The sequence below is a fragment of the Astyanax mexicanus genome, chromosome 22 (genome assembly GCF_023375975.1).
Source record: "Astyanax mexicanus isolate ESR-SI-001 chromosome 22, AstMex3_surface, whole genome shotgun sequence".
NCBI classification, from domain to species: domain Eukaryota; kingdom Metazoa; phylum Chordata; class Actinopteri; order Characiformes; family Acestrorhamphidae; genus Astyanax; species Astyanax mexicanus.
In genome coordinates, this window is record NC_064429.1 from 25,857,485 (window position 1) to 25,875,483 (window position 17,999).

General features: G+C 40.7%; 1 protein-coding gene across 4 annotated transcripts in view; it reads left to right on the plus strand.

Annotated features, from left to right (window-relative positions):
* The window catches only part of kiaa0825 (KIAA0825 ortholog), a 190,063-nt gene that overhangs the window by 26,147 nt on the left and 145,917 nt on the right, over window positions 1–17,999 (plus strand). For all 4 annotated transcript variants that reach the window (XM_049470828.1, XM_022667574.2, XM_049470829.1 and 1 more), the window contains exons 5-7: window positions 11,972–12,142; window positions 14,624–14,709; window positions 16,817–17,041. In XM_049470828.1, coding sequence (XP_049326785.1) covers window positions 11,972–12,142; window positions 14,624–14,709; window positions 16,817–17,041 — 482 coding nt within the window. The remainder of the gene's footprint in view (window positions 1–11,971; window positions 12,143–14,623; window positions 14,710–16,816; window positions 17,042–17,999) is intronic.

The following is a 17,999-nucleotide window of genomic DNA, read 5'->3' on the forward strand; positions in this document are numbered from 1 at the left end:
TCCATAAAAGTTGTCAGCAGAGGGAAGCATGAAGTGCTGTAAGATTTTGTGAGAAAACACTGCACTGACTTTACACTTGATAAGTGGATCAGTGGATCAACACCAGCAGATGACATGTCTCTCCAAAACATCACTAAATGATTGCGGAAACTTCACACTAGACCTCAAGCAGTTTGGACTGTGTGTCTCTCCACTCTTCCTCCAGACTCTGCTCCCTTGATTTCCAAATGCAATGCAAAATTTACTGATGATCAGTGATGGTTTAGAGAGCCATGTCATATGCTGGTGTTGGTCCACTGTGTTAAATCTAGTCCAAAGTCATGCTTCCCTCTGCAGATTTCATTTTCCAGCAGGACTTACCACACTCTGAAAAGTATCAATTGTTCTTATATGATATTCTAATTTTCTGAGACACTGATTTTTGGGTTTTTATTTATAATCATCAATAATGAAAGAAATAAACACTTAAAACAGATCACTCTCTGTGTGTGATATATCTATATAATGTATGAGTTTTACATTTTGAGCCAAATTACTGAAAGATGTAGATGCACTAGTATATCATTGATCCCCTCCTTGTCATTGTGCAGAATAAGGCTGTGTGAGGAAAGGGTGGGTTGGTGTGGGGGTTACTAAAGAAAAATAAATTAGATATTGTTTGGAATGTATTATTCTGTCATTTTGCTTATTTCAGATACCAAATATTCAGTGCATCCCTAGCTATTAGGCATGTTCTCCTTTTTTTTCTCTCCTTTCAAAATGTTCAAGGATATCAGGCAATCATTTTATTGCGCTCTGTGGTCTTTACTGCCGCTGGGTCTTGGTATAAAGGTTGATTCACCCATGCAGGTAGGCCTTGAGGGAAGGAAATGTTTCTAGATTGTATCACTGAAAAATGAAGCAGGGAAAACTGTCAGGAGTGTCCTTGCTGTCACTCATCCCTGTTACAACTTAATCACGCCATCAGATCCCAGCGTTTACACCGCGGGAAAGACTGGCAACCCCTGCTGTGGCCCAGGCGGACTGTGCCTCTGGCAGTGCGAGGGCTAGGAGTGTGAGGGTGTGTGTGTGTGTGTGATGGGTGCGTCTGTGTGCGCACGCTGCTAGAGTTTGAAATATGTGTCCAAACTAGACGTGACCGAACTGCTCAAGAAGGGATTGCACATATTATCCCCAATGTGTTTGTAGCATTAGAAATCTCATAGCTGCCACGTTCCACCAATAGCATATGCTGTACCAGTGTAATGCAATGTGAAAATGTAGACGAAAAGCCATGCGATAGCAGTGTGTTAATTGATCATGATCAAGTTGTGAGGTGTTATCTTGTGAGTGAGGTTGATCACACTTAAGGCAAGGAAGTATAGATTGTGTCTTTACTTCACTTTTCCTTTTCTTTTTTTAAGAATATCTAATAAAAATATATTGTTTTATTTTTTTTTTAAGAATATTTCAAAATGTTGTATATTTTATGTATGTACACATTATCTATTCATAGCTGTTTATGTTCTTACACAGTATAACCTGGAATTATTTAAAAATATAATTTCTAAAGCTGGAAATGCTGTTTTGCATTTTTTCCCTACTATATATTGTCGCTGTCCAATGAAAAACAAGTATCTTAATTTTGACGATTTTTAGTTTAATACATAATTTGAACAGACAAACTGTTCTTTCCACTGTGCCAAAATTTCTTTATGAACTGACCAATAGAAATATTTCAAAATGACCTGAAATAAACTCTTTTTACTTTGACTTCCATTGAAGGTTAGAAGGTTTTATCTCTCTCCTATAAAGTTGCTGTTTTGAAGGTACTTATTTTTTATTGGATAACGACAATATAATATACTCTTAGATTTGCCTGTCTTGCCAGCATATGGGCAGTTCTCTCCAAGTAGTTTTCTTCTTCTTTGGTCTTCTAGATCTGATATTGAGCTTTACAGTTCCCCTAATTGGCTATTCTTTATTAACAGTACGGACCCAATAAATTAATTTAATTTTAGTCCCCAAATTTCCTAAATGTTATTATTTTTTTCATGTTCATAACATGTCTGTTTGCATATAAGTTCTCTCTCAGAGTCTCTGAATATTGTTGGTCTTTTAGATTTGAAATTGACCTCCACATTTCCCCTGAACTGCAGCTTCCTTATTACAGAAAGACACTATAAAATCTCTATTATTTTTACCAAATTAAATTTTCCTTTATTTTTCTGTGTTGCTGTCTGTTTTCTTCACATCATGGAAATCTAAGGGCTCTATAACAGTATCCTCTTATTGCCTTCACCTATATTGTGGGCATTTTTCAGCTGTGCTTTTCAGGTCTTTATAGACAACCAATTACAGGAGTTTAATGTTGGATGTGTTGGATTTTCTCTGTAAACAAATGCCATGTTGAGCGTGATGAAAAGTTGCATTTGAGTTTGTCACCCACTGGCCATTATACTAATTTACAATACCTTTGATGTGACTCAGAGTGAGTCACTCTCAATGCTGATCTGTGGGTTGCAACAATTGGTTGCAACAATTGATGTGCCAAAACACACACACATACACATACACACACACAGCGTGCACAGACATTGTGACATACAACCTAGACGTAACCATTAGGGAGCCCCCTAGGAGGTCCACTTGGATCCCAAGGCACCAGACCAGGGCTTGACATCAGCAAGCGTAACGAAAAAAACAACAACAGCAGCAGCAGCAACAACATTACCCAGAGTGCAATGAAGAGCAGTGCACTGAAACCAACCCGGCCCTGTGTGTTTACCCGCTGCCGTGCCACTAGAGCCCTGTCTCCCTGCTAAAGGGGCAGGATGGGTAGAGGCAGAGGCAGCTTTGATACAGAAGCTGCTGGATTCCCCTGGCACTACTGTTAACATCTGCATCTGTGTGGAGCTTCAGCTTCCGACATGCTGAGCGGGCTTTGTTGTCCTGTCAGTCAGAGTCAGTGGAGAATACCGCTGTTGATCCGACTGGATGATAAACTTGTCAGTAAGGCTTTTTTTTTTTGTTATGTGGGGTTGGCTTGAACACGGCAACACCAGCAGTTACACCACTAACATGAAATCTGGACCTCCCTCTCTTCTCAAACGCTCCTGGCTCCTGCTTTCTTCTCCGATTAGAAGAACATTTGCAACAAAGGCTGGGTACTATTGATCTAAGGCACAGCTTCAGTGTTAGATAAAGTATAGATAAGTATTGATAAATAAAATCAAATACCTGTATTTTTCACACTATAAAGCACACCGGATTATAAGGCACACTATTAATAAACATCTATTTTCTGGTCTGTTATTATGCATAAGGTGCACTGGATTTTAAGGTGGATTGTATGCGACTATAGTAAGGAACAGGGGTGTCGTCTGGTTTTCCTTCTAATCCAGCAGGTCTCACTGCTAGGTGGTGTCCTGTAAAGCTAAGCTAAGTAAACAAAACTGTAATAATAATAAAAAAAAAACATTTCAGATGAGTCAGACAAGTTAAACGAGCACTGGATGTTAATCGACACAGATTTCTCTCCTGAAAACTGTTTATTTGGGTGAGTAAAGTGCTTCCATTTATTTACAGTAAGCTTAGATTTCCAGATTTCTGCTAAAGCTGAAGCATTAGCATTATCAGCTAACCGCTAATGGTAATGCTAATGCTGCTCCAGCAGTGATAGTCGGGGTTAGCAGCAGGACTACAGGCTTATAATACTCTCCTCTGAACGGCCAAGGAGCTAGCGCTTAGCGCGGTTAGTGGGTTGATTCAGAAACTGAAGTGATCTCTAAAATTGTACATTATTCATAGTTTTATATTAACATAGTAATGTATAAGTTAACCAGACAGAAATCTATTTCCTTTTTCCATCTTTTTTTCTTCTGTTTGATGTAAAAGTCACATGAATTCTGATCTGGCTGTTCAGATTCGCATTTCAACACCACATATTGAAGTGACCCAAGTCAGACTTGAAAATATCAGATTCAATTCAGTGTTTTGCTGTTTACACAGCCACAAAATCAACATACCTGTGTCACCCATATCATAAAAGATCAGATTTGGACCACATTTATCTGCTGTGTAAATGTAGCCATAGTGTTTTGTGCCCCAGAATTAAAATACACCCAGGCTACTAAGGGATAAACAGCAGCTTTTTGGCTAAATGCTGCCATACTTAAGGACAATAGTGTGGTTCTCTTCAAGCCTCTGAAAGAGCTAAAAAGACTTAATGCTACCACTATAATGGCTAAAATTGCTAAACCCAAAGACTAGGCCATTTGATGCAAGTTCCAGTTTGGTTATAAAGCAGTGGGTAACCATTGGAGTGGCTATAAAAAAAGCTAATCATTAGGTAAGAGGGAACCAAAGGTGACCCAGTGATCCAAACACTATTTGAGACGCATTAAAATAAATAAATAAATCACTAGCCTTTCAACAGGAAAATTAAATGTTTTATTCTTTGGCAGAATAATGGATGTATATAGGCCTGTAAAACTGCATCTGAGCTTTTTTTTTTTTTCCCCTCAATCCAAAATTATAAATGATCATTTGGCACATTAATGTTTTTTGTGGAATTTAAGCTGCTCCATCAAAGACAAAATCTGAACAGCAGATAGATAGATAATAGATGATTATAGAGTTAAATCTAAAAATGTTTGCTTTGATTTGATTTTATTTTTTCATCAATTAGTAGATTCATTATGATTGTACAGAATATCAGCCAGCATTAGTGGAGACCAGCCAGAACCTGGTGTGGGTGGATCGTGGTGATGGACAGACCACTGGTCCGGTCCAGATAATTTCAGGCAGCGAGTGAGGAAGAGACAGAGAATGAGAAATAGAAAGAGGAGGAGAGGAAATAAAATCAGTGGCTAAATTATTGCATGATTGCCCATTCCCCGAAGAGGCCGGGCATCATTTGGCGAAAAGCATTTAATAATTGCTTTTAGGGGCCGTGTCAGACACATGCAATTCCCCCCACTAATGGGCCAGCTAGGTAGAGCAAGGCCCCAAGGGTCAGAGCAGGACACGGTCCAGCCAGCCAGCCAGCCAGTGAGTGATCCAGACAGCCAGCCAGCAGCATCTAGAACCGACTGTGTGTGTGTGTGTGTGAGAGAATGAGAGAGAGAGAGAGTGAGTGAATGAAAGGAGAGAATGGGGCGAGTGAGTATGGAGGAGATGAAGTGGCAGTAAGTGCAACCCAAAGGGGAAAAGCACTTCAGCGCCAGTTTAATACGCCAGGCCGGGGATTTGGCAGCGCGCCACACAGCAATTGTTTACCTTTTTGCTCACTGGCTGCATCTGTTCTGTTTTGTAAACGGCACTAAACTATCCGCCCGTAAACACCGGAATCAATAACAACTGTTTGGGGATTTCCCTGCCTCCACACGTTTCTCCTACACTCGCTCTCTCTCTCTCTCCCCTTCTCCTTATTCTCTCTCTCTTCTTATTCTCTCTCTCTTTCTTCCTCTCTCTCTCTCTCTTTCTTCCTCTCTCTCTCTCATTCTCCTCCTGCTGCCATTATTCCCTCCCACATCCCTCCTACCCTCTTTCTTCCCCTCTCTCTCTCTCTCTCTCTCTCTCTCTTTCTCTCTCTTTCTCCCTGTATCTCTCGCTACATGTCAATCAAAGCAAGCGTGACACAAATTGTGTTTTTACTTTAAGCAGAAGCCTAATTCAGCGGAGTGCCTTTGAGGAAAAGGACGTGTATTTACAATTACAATAGCGTCTATTTATTTGCTTCCTTTCGCCCTCTGGAGAAACTAAAGAGATTAAAGTTGGGGTAGCGCAGTGTCATTAACAATATTCTCTTACCCTTGTGAGAGCTCTTTTCCCCCACTTTTCAAATCTCTCAATAGAAAAATAAACGCTCTTATAAGAACGCCGCCGACACTTTCTTTGCCGTCGATTAGCCGCACTAGCGCTGACTGGAGTCGCAGTACTCCAGAGCTAACTACCATTCATAAACCATTCATTTATAATGCTCAGTTTATGTACCTGACCTCTCGAACTCTACACTCATTGTTCTGGTTTTAATTTTGAAGACTAAGGACAAAAGGTCTATTCATACTGGAGCTAATTTTATATGCACCCAATATTTGGCAGCCAAATAAGTGAAAACACCAAAGCACCAAACGGTGACTAAGAAGGTAGTGTGCCAGGGAGCCAATAAACAGCAAGTTTACTTTTACTTTCTACTTTACTTACTACTCTACTGAACTCATTCAGCCCTTGTTTCAAAGTAAAAACCCTCTGTAGGGGCTTTGCATTTTTGATTAAATGATGTTTGGATGTTTGAGTTTGTGCCAATTTGTTTAATTTCAGTGCACACATGAATCTTTGAAAACGAACACACTTATTTAAATGACAGAACGTTTACATTTAGATTCTGTTCTGTTTTCTCACTTGATGCTTCCCAGTCTGTGAACTATAGCTTCCCTCCATAATAAGCAATTAAATTAAAGGCAAATTAAGTGGAAATTTGTATCACTGTTTAAACCACTGCCATTTTAAGTTTTTTGGAGTAGTTCCATCACCCTTGATGGGCACTCTAAACTGCCCTCTGCCCTCTAGTGCACTCTAGTGTATTCTTTCCTTGCCATCCACGCCAATGTAAAAGATGCATAGAAGTATTTGGAAGCAAAGACAGATACATTGTTTGAAATATATATATATATATATATATATATATATATATATATATATATATATATATATATATATAGCTTTTTGTATGTAGTACTAAATATGTTAGATTTTTCCCAACATTAGTGTTTAAAATTTCATAATAATAATAATTCACTTTTATATAATTTACATACTTTCATACAATAAGATTATACTATATTTTTCAGATATTGCAGCTTAGAAAGCCTGTGCATGTGAAGCAATTAGTTCAAGGACCTTGCTCAGGGGCCCAGCAGTTGTGACTTTAGCTATGCTACTTAAAGGTAAATATAAAAAAAAAAGACTCTTCAGAATCTCACATTTCCCCACTGAGGTTTGCTAAATGAACATTTTTCATTTAATCTCTTAGTTTTTTTTTTTTTTTGAGTTAAACAAGCTATTACTGTTTTTTTTTCAGATAGGATTGGTTTCCCAATCTGTGCTGAAACACTCTTTAAAACTTCGGTGTGAATATGTTGAGTACCTAGCTAAAGAGTTAAAAATATATAAATATATAAAGATATAAGTATATGTATTTTTATGTTAATTGGTTGTGGCAGCTTAAATACCATGCTCTACATTATATGCTTAATTTTGTTGAGACAATATAAGTAAAACAACGTTTTTTATTTTTCCCATGCTGTATGCCCTTTAAGAGGTTAACCTACTCAGAACTAGCACCACGGCCAGCGCCAAGCCATTTCCTAAGCTGGCCATTGACACTAAAATGAGCCATCTGTCATGCAGATAAACATTATCTACACTTAACATTACAGCACCCCACCACCCACTCTCCCTCTCCTCCTCATCCTGCTGCATCACGTCCCTCTACTTTCTACTTTCCCCTGCACTTGATCTGAGAGTCGTGCCCTTTTAATGACCCCTGCCGTCGCCTTGGCTTCTTTTTCTCTCTGACTGTAAATGACACGGCTGGCTGCCCCCAGCACCCCCCACCTTCGACCACCTCCTCTCCATCACCGTGTTGTAATAACCCCCATTACGCCTCTAGTGCCCGGGCCATCCTTTTTCCCACACAGGCCCCTAATGGTTAGCTATGAGAGTCCTAGCTTAATAAGCCATTAATGGATGGGCAATAAATAGCCAGGCTATGGCTGTATGGGAGCAAGACAAGCCGGCATGACAGTGGGCTATTAAACATGAAGGTGAGATGCCAGGCTTAAGTGTGAGTTAGTGGCGGCGGCGAGAGTGACCCGAGTTCAAGGGTAGAACCGGAGCAAAACAGACTGTGAAATAGAGGTAGAGATAAAGAGAGAGAGAGAGAGAGAGAGAGAGAGAGAGAGGTATGAACATACGAGACTTAAACCAATCCCAAACTCAAAGACAGGGATTCTTTATTTTTTAGAAAAAAAGAAGAAAAAAAAAACACACACATAAAGAGTGCTGTGTTATGTCAAAAGAAAAAAGGGAGATCCTCCCACAATAAGTGAAAAATTACTCTACTCCCCATCATCTATCCTGCTACTGGTAATGGGCCGCTGTTTAAACCAGTCAGCAATTTCGAAAGCCATTTTTTTTGTGTACATCAAATGGTATATGATTACACCTTTTAGATGCCTCATTGTCCAAATGCAACTATTGTACCCTTCCGAGAACCATAATAGCCCACAAGAAATGCAATTAAAAAGCTTTAAAACTTTTCAAAGTGAACTATTATTACAGCATATATAGAGAGTTTTATTGAGGCGTAAGTAGCATTTTTGTGTTGTTCTTACTATGGAATCCTTATATGCAAGATAACAAGATACAGGCATATACATTATACATGTGTATCCAATAATATGGGCCCGATACCACGCTAATGTACTCGTACTTGCCAGCGAGTCCTCGATACCAACATCCGATACCTAGTACACATTGCTCCACTAATGAAGAGACCACTTGATTACTCAAGTCCGTTTTAATTATATATATATATATATATATATATATATATATATATATATATATAGCTCCTGACTTTGGCAGATTGCAATTTCAACAACGCAGATACCTAGACGTGTCCAACGCTTCTCAGCAGAAATAGTAATGCTATTTTATTTTGTATTCTGTTTATTGTTGATGTAAAAGTTGGGTTTGTGCACTGCTGCGTGCATTTGTGTGTGTAATAAGTGGGGGTGTTCTCGCATTGGGCATGCACGGTACAATGTTTCCAAAAATAACAATGAACATCTGACTTGAAACGTTGCCAAGGTAGCTTTGAGTCAGTGGCCCACCGTGTTTCCCTTGTTTAAACAAACTTTGTGGGATGAACTTCTAGCTGTTAGCGCCCTGGCTTACCAGAACATTCAGGGTTCCTCAGTGTAGCACTGTAAAAGTGCTTTACTCACCCAAATAATCAATTTTCAGGAGAGAAATCTGTGCAGATTTACATCCAGCTCTCGTTTGACTTACAGTTTTGTTTACTTAGACGCTTCCCTTTACACATGCCGACTCCATTGTTCCTTACTTTGTCACTTAAACTGTGCCTTATGTATGAAAATAGACCAGAAAATAGATGTTCATTGATAGTGCACCTTTATAATCCAGTGCACCTCATTAATAGATTGATGTTTAGAAATCTAGTACTTGAAAGTTTGAGAACTTCTGCTAGTTGGTATTTTGATGTTAGTGTAAACCTAATTAAATAATTTACTGGTGATGGTGCTGCTGCTGCTACAGGAGCATCTATCTCTCCATGCATTCATGCAGCCGTTGCTCCGCGATGCTCCACGGCTTCTCCAGGTCCCTGTGGAGCCCATTAATGAAGCGCTGGAGAGCTGAGATGATCACACTCATACACAAACATACTACATACACACAAACACACGTGCACACACACACACACACACACACACACACAAATATAAGCACATTATTTTATTCGGAGGGGTCCACTAGCCTCTCGGCTCTCGGGTTCAACTTCAGCTCCTGCATCAGGATAATCATCTGCCTGGACTGGCATGTGCAAATGGGAGCCGATCGAAAAAGCAAGAGAGGGGGGTGGGGATGGGGTGGAGACTGGGTGGAGGGGGGCGCAAATAAAGATATTTATAGTTCCATCCCACCCCCCACTCCGTCCCACTCCCCCCAACCACCCCCACTGCCTGATTAAGCTGAGGGAAACGAGGGAATAAGTATGTTGTCATATTGTCAGATTTGTTCTAACAATATGCCAAAATTACATTAGGATCCAGAGGCAATAATGTTGCAATTATTGGCTCTTCTTTCTTTGGTTTATTTATTTATTTATTTATTTATTTATTTTTTTCCCTCACTCTCACTCTCCCCATCCCTCCGTCCCCGCCGTACTCAATCATCCCCGAGCTTTTCACAGCTTCTGTTAATGCCTTCCTGATCCACTCCCCAATGCCTTTTCTGTCGGAGGAACTCATTTAAGAGCACATACAAAAAAGTATTTGTCGGAGTGTCGGAGAATACAGCGGCGCTCTCCTCGGCGGCCCATTCTTCTGCCCTAATGCGGAACATCCCCCGGGTGATGGCTTTGGCAGCTTCAGAAATGGGAAAGCCATATTTGAGACGGGGGTCACGGGCGGGTGAGCCGGGGAAAAAAAGTTTGTGCTCGTTTGCGACGTTCGAGCGAGCTTTTCTGAGCGAGCCGAACTTTTACAGGGATTGATGGAGTGGAGGCAGTCGAGGTCGCGACGTCTGCCGCGTTTGTTCGCCGGGTGACTGTCGAGCCACTTTGGAAGCAAGTGTGGCCAAAAAAAAAAAAAAAAGTTGCTTTAAAACTTTTGAAATTTTAAAAACGTTTAAATCTTAAGTTGTGTCATCTTGAAGCTTGTTGTATGAGGTGTAATAAAGTGTTAATGCTTTTTCTAAAAACCTAAAAATTAGGTGTTAGTGTTTCAAATGGTTCCATAAAAGAACTCAGACATTTTTGCGACATACATGGTTCATTATGGAACCAAATAGGATTCTTCAATGATATCACTTAAGGAATCTTTTGAAGCACCTTTTTTTGTTAGAATTCTAATCCAGACATTTTAATTCCTGGACCGATTCAAATCACACTTTTTCTTTTGAAAAACTTTTTTTTTTTCTTTTGAAATCGAGAGTATCATAGAAAAAAAGGAAGATTTTGAAGCACTGTTAAAGATAAGGGTGCTTCAAATGGTTCTTTGAGGGATGCCATAAAAGAATAGATCTCTTACGATTATGGCTCTTTATGAAACCAAATGTTTTTTTTTTTGTCTTTGGCATCACTTAAAGAACACTTTGAAACACCTTAATATTTAATTTGACATTCAGATATCATTAATGGTATGTGTCCACTTACTGGCACTTTTCTTCAATGCATCCCGCCATGTAGGATCTCTTTGCTCAGCTTCACTATAATCTATTTTTAGCTTCTCTTCTGTGGTTGAAAGGTGACTTCTGTGTCTGTGAGGTTTGTGTGTGTGTGTTTCCTGATTGGCTGGACACAGCACGGCGGATGGGTTCATTTTAATAAAGTTGAGCTCTGCTGAACTTTTTTGCCGGAGGGCGGGGCTGCGTTCGACTGCGACTCTCCATTGAAATGAATATGATGTGTTGGGGCTTAAGTGCCAGTGGACATGTACCGATAAAATATATATACAGTATTATATCGACAAAAGTATTGGGACACTCACTCATTCAGGTCTGTTTGATTGCCTGGTGACTTTCTAAACTGGCTTTTGAAACCTCTATGGCAAAAAAAGTTATATTATAAAACTTTTAAAAACATTTAAACACTATTAAAACAAAAGTGTCTGAATAAGTTCAAACTAAGCTCATCACCTGCTTATTCATTTATTGTTTATTGTTAATTTCCACTGATCCAAATCTCAATGCTTGGGGCTTTATTCCCCTCTAACCCGGCACCCTGTTCCAGTACTTTTAAATATGCTGTGCCTTTTTTGCACATTTTTTAACTACATAAATTACGATTTTAAGAAAATTTGGATATTAAAATAAAATCCAAAATTGTTTTTGTGCAAGATTTCTAGAACTTTGATCAAAAGCACATAATTTAAACAGGATTGTCTAAACTGTTGCATAAGTTTGTTTGCTAATAATACTTTACTGTGCTCTGAATCTCTCACATTAGGCCCCTGGTAAATTTTTTTTTCTTTCTTTGGTGTTTACTGAGACTGTTTTATTTTTATATGTTGTATTTTGAGTACACCATAGTAACTAGCTTCCAATCCTAATAGCAATAAAGTAAAGCAGTGAATTTTATTATAGTTTATTACAGTGTTGTTGTACCTGCTTTTACTGTCTTCTGGCACATTTCTGCAGTTTAAATTTAATATATTGATGACCTGAACATTGTGTTTTCCTGCAGCTCCTCAGGAAGCTCCCAGAAGAGCGAGGAACTTCTGCCTGACCTCCCACCAGTTAAAAAGCCTGACCCAGCTGGCCTCCACGATGCTGGAGCTGGAGCACAGAGTGGAGGATCTGGCAACCGATTTGGGCTTCCTTAGCTGTGCAGGGGAGTCTGCCTGCAGCCTGAGAGGTACAGCAGGCCGGTGGCCCAAATAAATACATCTCATATGTACAGTAATAGAGTACATGAGTGCACAAATGATGCACTAATGACAGTTATTGACATCTTTAGGAAGGGTAAATTGCTAAGCACACTATGAAACCTGGAAAAAACACTGTTTTTTCAATAAAGTTTTGCATTATACAGGCCCTTTAATTAATAACTATAAACACTTTTATGCTTTATGCTTTATGCTTTATGTTTGTGCTTTATGTATGAATTTTACCATTTAGTTATTAAGGAGCAGTAAAGCCATTCCGCTGAAGTATAGTGTTATATATAAAGGCGTTTCAGTTTAGTTTTTCCAGCATGAGACTCGAGACTGGAGCAGTATTAGCATTAGCCGCTAATCGCAAGCGCTTTCGCGGTTTAGAGGTGAGTATTATTGGCCTGTAGCCTGCTGCTAACCCTGGCTAGCACTGCTGGAGCAGCATTAGCATTACCTGCTAAACATGCTAAAAGCACTAGCTCTTTCGCCATTCAGAGGTGAGTATTTCAGACTGTAGCTTGCATTTTTGCCTTGTTAAAAACAAGTTACGTGGGACAGCTAATATCTAGCTAATATCACCCTGCCTTACTGGAACACTCAAGGTTCCTCAGTGTAGCGCTGTTGGGTTCCATTTACGTCCTGCTAGTGCTATCAGTTAGCTACTAGTGCTAATGCTGCTGCACCCAGCCTTAGTGGAAATCTGGAAATCTAAGCTTACTGTAAATGAACAGAAGAACTTTACTCACCCAAATAAACAGTTTAAGGAGAGAAATCTGTTCACTTAACTTAAACAAAACATCAATAAACTTCAAAAAAGTGATGTTACACACTCTAATATTTATTTGGACCATCTTTAACTTTGATTACATGATGCATTCACTGTGGCAATCTTTCCACAAGCTTCTGCAAATCTTAACATTTATTTATTTTCAAATTTGCATAATTTCCTTCCCCCTGTATCTTGTATATATTGATATTGGGAGATTTGAACTCCTGTCCAAAGTGTTGTTCAAATTCTTCAAAGTAGTTCCTCCGTTTTGGTTTTGCATTGCATTGTGAGATAATAGTATACATGGTTATTCATTAACACTGCATTCTATATTACATATTACATACTAAACAACTACATATAGTGAATTTGATTGTTTTTGAGTGCCATGTTATCAGGATTATTTTTACAGTGCCTGATGAAAAACAGACCAAACCAGGTGCACCCAAATAATTACATTAAAAAACTTTTTTTTTGTGTAAAAGCTTATTCACGGTACAATCTTGGGACCACAAAACAAAAAGTTGATTATTTGACTTGTTGACAATTTTCCAGGTTTCTGGTTTCACTGTAGCTGATTGCAAAAAGCTTATGGAGCCAGTTACACCTTAAAGCCTGATCTATATTTTGTACATACTCTCTCTCTCACTTTCTCTTACACACACACACACTAGCTCTCTCTCTCTCTCCCTCTCTCTGTCTCTCTCTCTCTTTTCTTCTCTGTGTGAAAATTAAGAGCTGAGGTCTCCCCCCAACTCACCCACTTGCCATGAAAGTGACTGGTGCATGTAGTAATTTCTATAAAGGTTACATTAAAAAACAAGACATGCAGTAAAGAGCTCGATTTACAGAGAAGTAAACAGCCTTTAAAGGGCAGTTATCCAAATCATTAATTCAGGCAATCAAATGACTTAATTACCAGAAATTCATCAGATGAGCTTAAAGGTCAAAAAGTGACACCCCGGCTGCTTCCTCTCCCCCTCCGCCCGGCGCGCCTTTCGCTCTTGTTAAGCTAAATTGCCTCGCCCGGGGTCTCACATCCAAAGCGTCTGATTAGAAAAATGTGGTCTTGATGCATGCGCTTTTAATTTGCTGCCTACTCACATACACACACACTTACACACACTCTTACACACACACACTAACTTATCCTCCTCTTCACCCGGCCATGGATTACCCCAGATATGGCCGTAGCTATCTGGGGTTCAGATCAACTCCACTGCCTCCGATTTGGACTAACACAAAGCTCACTTTCTGCAATAATTGCTGCTCCTTTTTTTGTCCTCCCCACTTCTTTCCTGCGAGGCATTGCAGTCATTTTTAGGTCACTGGTGCATAGAAGAGGACACCAGAGTTAAATATGTCAGCCTCGGGTTATAGAAGCACTTCTCCTCACTGGCTCGCTTTCCAAAAGCACCATGTGTGTGTATGATAGGGATGTTAGCTCGTTTGCACTGCGTTTACTGTGTCTCTGTAATCTATCTCTGTGTTGTGATCTTAATGAACTGTTGTGAAGTGTATGGAGGTCCTGTTTAATTGGGTTGAGGTTGTGTTACCTTCTTCTTGCCCTGCCCCTGTACTTTAGAAGCCTTTAACTCTGGATTGGATACATTAAAATGGATACATTATGAAGCTTGCCATGTGTCTTGCTGTATGTGTGTATGTGTGTGTGTGTGCGTGTATGTATGTACAGGAATCCTGAAGAAAGTCAGGGAAGATGTAGACATGAACGCATTGGATGGCAAAGCCACACCTGACCTTCTGCTGCAGAGTACAGATGTAAGTACTATAAGCCGTATGGGCCTCTGGGAGGACTTGTTCATTGTCATGTTGTAGTCGTTAGCATCTGGATGGGATTTAGGTCTTAGGCCTGAAACATACTTGACACAAACAGAGATGCTTTGAGGTATGTAGACTGAGCAGAAGCCCGTGAATAGGCAGAAGCCTGTGAATGGGGCAGAAACCTGTGAATAGGCAAGAGCCTGCCTGTGAACGGGCAGAAGCCTGTGAACGGGCAGAAGCCTGTGAACGGACAGAAGCCTGTGAACGGACAGAAGCCTGTGAATAAAGCCTGTGTCAGGGCAGAATCATCCTGTTGGGGAGAAGCCTGTGCCTGCGCAGAAGCCTGTACCTGGAAAGAAACCTGTGCCTGGGCAAAAATCTATGAATGAAGTCTATGCCTGGGCAGAAGCCTGTACCTGGGAAGAAACCTGTGCCAGGGCAGAAGCTTGTGAATGAAGCATGTGCCAGGGCAGAAGCATCCTGGTGAATAGGAAACTGAAAAAAAAACTAAATGAATCCTTCTGACAGGCAAAAGCTTATTGCTGAGCAGAAGCCTGTGAATGGGCAGAAATCTGTGAATAAAACCTGTACCTGGGTAGAAACATGCCTGGGCGGAGCCTGTAAATGAAGCCTGTGCCAGGGCAAAAGCATCCTGTGGGACAGAAGCCTGTGTCTGAGCAGAAGTCTGTTCCTGAACAGAAGCCTGTGAATGGGCATAAGCTGTGCATAAGCATGGCAGAAGCCTTTGGGTGGGTAGAAAACTCCTTCCGGGTAGAAGCTTATAAATGAAGCTTGCTGACAGGCAGAAGTTTCTTGCTGAGAAGAATCCTGTAATTGGGCAGAATCCTGTGCCTGGGCATGGCTTGGAAATGGGCAGAGGCCTTCTGGTGGATAGAAAACTCCTGGTGGGTAGAAGCCTCCTGCTGGGCAGAAGCATATCGATGTGCAGAAGACTCCTGCTGGGCAGAAGCTTAAAATTGAGCCCTGCTGACAGGCAGAAGCTTCTTGCTGAGCACAAGCCTGTGAATGGACAAAAACCTTCTGCTGAGGAGAAGCCTGTGGATGGGCAGAAGCCTGCGCATGGTCAGAAGCGTGTGCCTGGGCAGAAATCTGTGAATGAAGCCTATTTCAGAACAGAAGCCTGTGAGTGGGCATAAGCCTGTGCCTGGGCAGAAGCCTGTGAATGGGCAGAGGCCTCTTGGTGGATAGAAATCTCCTGGTGGGTAGAAACCTCCTGCTGGGCCGAAGCCTATGAATGGGCAGAAGTTTATAATTGAAACCTGTTGAAAGGCAGAACCCTTTCCCTAAGGAGTAGTCTGTGAATGGACAAAAGCCTTCTGCTGGGGAGAAGCCTGTGGATTGGCAGAAGCTTATAAATGAAGCCTGCTGACAGGCAGAAGCGTCTTGCTGAGCAGATGCCTGTGAATAGATAAAAGCCTTTTGCTAGGGAGAAGCCTGTGGATGGGCAGAAGCCTGTGGATGGGCAGAAGCCTGCTGATGGGCAGAAGCGTGTGCCTGGGCAGAAATCTGTGAATAAAGCCTGTTCCTGAACAGAAGCCTGTGAATTTGCATAAGCCTGTGACTGGGCAGAAGCCTGTGAATTGACTAAAGCCTCCTGCTGGGCAGAAGGCTGTAAATGAAGCCTGTGCCTGAGCAGACCTGTTCCTACTCATGAGTCTGTGATTAAAGCCTGTGCCTGGGCAGAAGCCTGTGAATAGATTAAAGCTTTTCTAAATATACAATAGTAGCCTTCCTTTTTTCGAATGCAGTCAAAATATATCTTCCCACTAGTTATAGCTTAATGTATGTAGAAAACATTCTTATTAATATTTCTATATTGTTTAAAACCTAGGATCCTTATTCAGGCTTGTTATATAATCTGTTCTGTAATCCTGTTGGCAGCAGGCGAGGGGTCACCTCACCACAGCATGACTATGTATTCTTTAAAGTGATTACGATTACATAAAAAAAGTTCCATATAATCTCAGTAGAGCAGCTCCATGTCTCAATAATTGGCATTTAAGTGGGTAACAGTGAACCCCCCCATTATATTAAGCTACATTACTAACGTGATTATTCTGGTGTGCTTTCTCTGTGTGTGTAGGCGGTGTGTCTGGAGTTCGAGTGGAGGGCTGCATTCTGGGAGCTGGTTCCTCAGATGGCTCACTGTGTGAAGGTGTTTCTGGAGGACATGTGCAGTAAGACGCTACAGCAGGAGGAGAGCGTGTATTCTTCTGTCTCCACCCTCATCACTACGGTTAATGTCTCTCAGAGACAAGGGGTGGAGCTGACCTGTCCGGAAAAAGACATGCCCAAGGTCATAGTTAAGGCAAGTAACTGAACTAAACTCAAATGTTTCTCAAAAGCTTCTAAAACGAAGGATGGAGTGTTGATGGTGTGTCCAGTAGCCTTGCATACATTTCCAAATGTGGACAGGTCTAGCAATGAGAGAGTCTATGTTCTCAAGGCAAACTCTAGCGACAGCAGCAGTGTGAGGACGAGCATTGTCCTTTTGGAATAGCACATTGAAGTGCACATATTCACAATACTATACTTTATTCTTACTACAACACACAACATTTGTCTTTTGTCTCATCTTTTGTCGGCTCCACTGTAGTGTCCACCTGTTTCCTCTGTTGGCCTGAGATGTCTCACCTCATTTTATCCCTCATTACGGCTGACCCGTCCTGAGAGCCGCTTCAGCAGTGCTGGTGTGGGGAGATTGATGAACTGTCTCAGCTCTGCTGGAGAGCCTCTGAGGAGTTCCTTTGCCTCAGGCCTTTCCACTGTATAGAAACACATATAGACGTCAATGTTAGGGCCAAACCAATTTAGCAATTGATCAATAATAGCTGCTGATATTTAAGTCCTGCAGAACAATGTTACATAACAAAAACCATTTATTGTACACACTGTACAAATGATTGTAGTAAAGATATGAATATATGAATGTGAAGAATCTCTAAATTGGTGAAGAACCTTTACATGATGAGATGATTGTTCAGACCTTGTTGGTCAAACCCATCCATCTCTCAAACATTATAAATATGATTCTTTACAGAACCAAATGTAGTTAGTAGTTATTCTGTGGCAACTTTTATCTTTTAAGCGTATGAATGAAAATTCCACTAAAGCACTAACTATTGGGACACCTGCTCATTCATTTTCTGTTGTTGGAGTAACTACAGGTCTCAAATACAAAACAAGGTTTGTACTACTATTGTTCAGTTGTGCTGGAGTATAACATACTATAACGATGCTTAAAATCAGCTTAGATCACGTTCTGA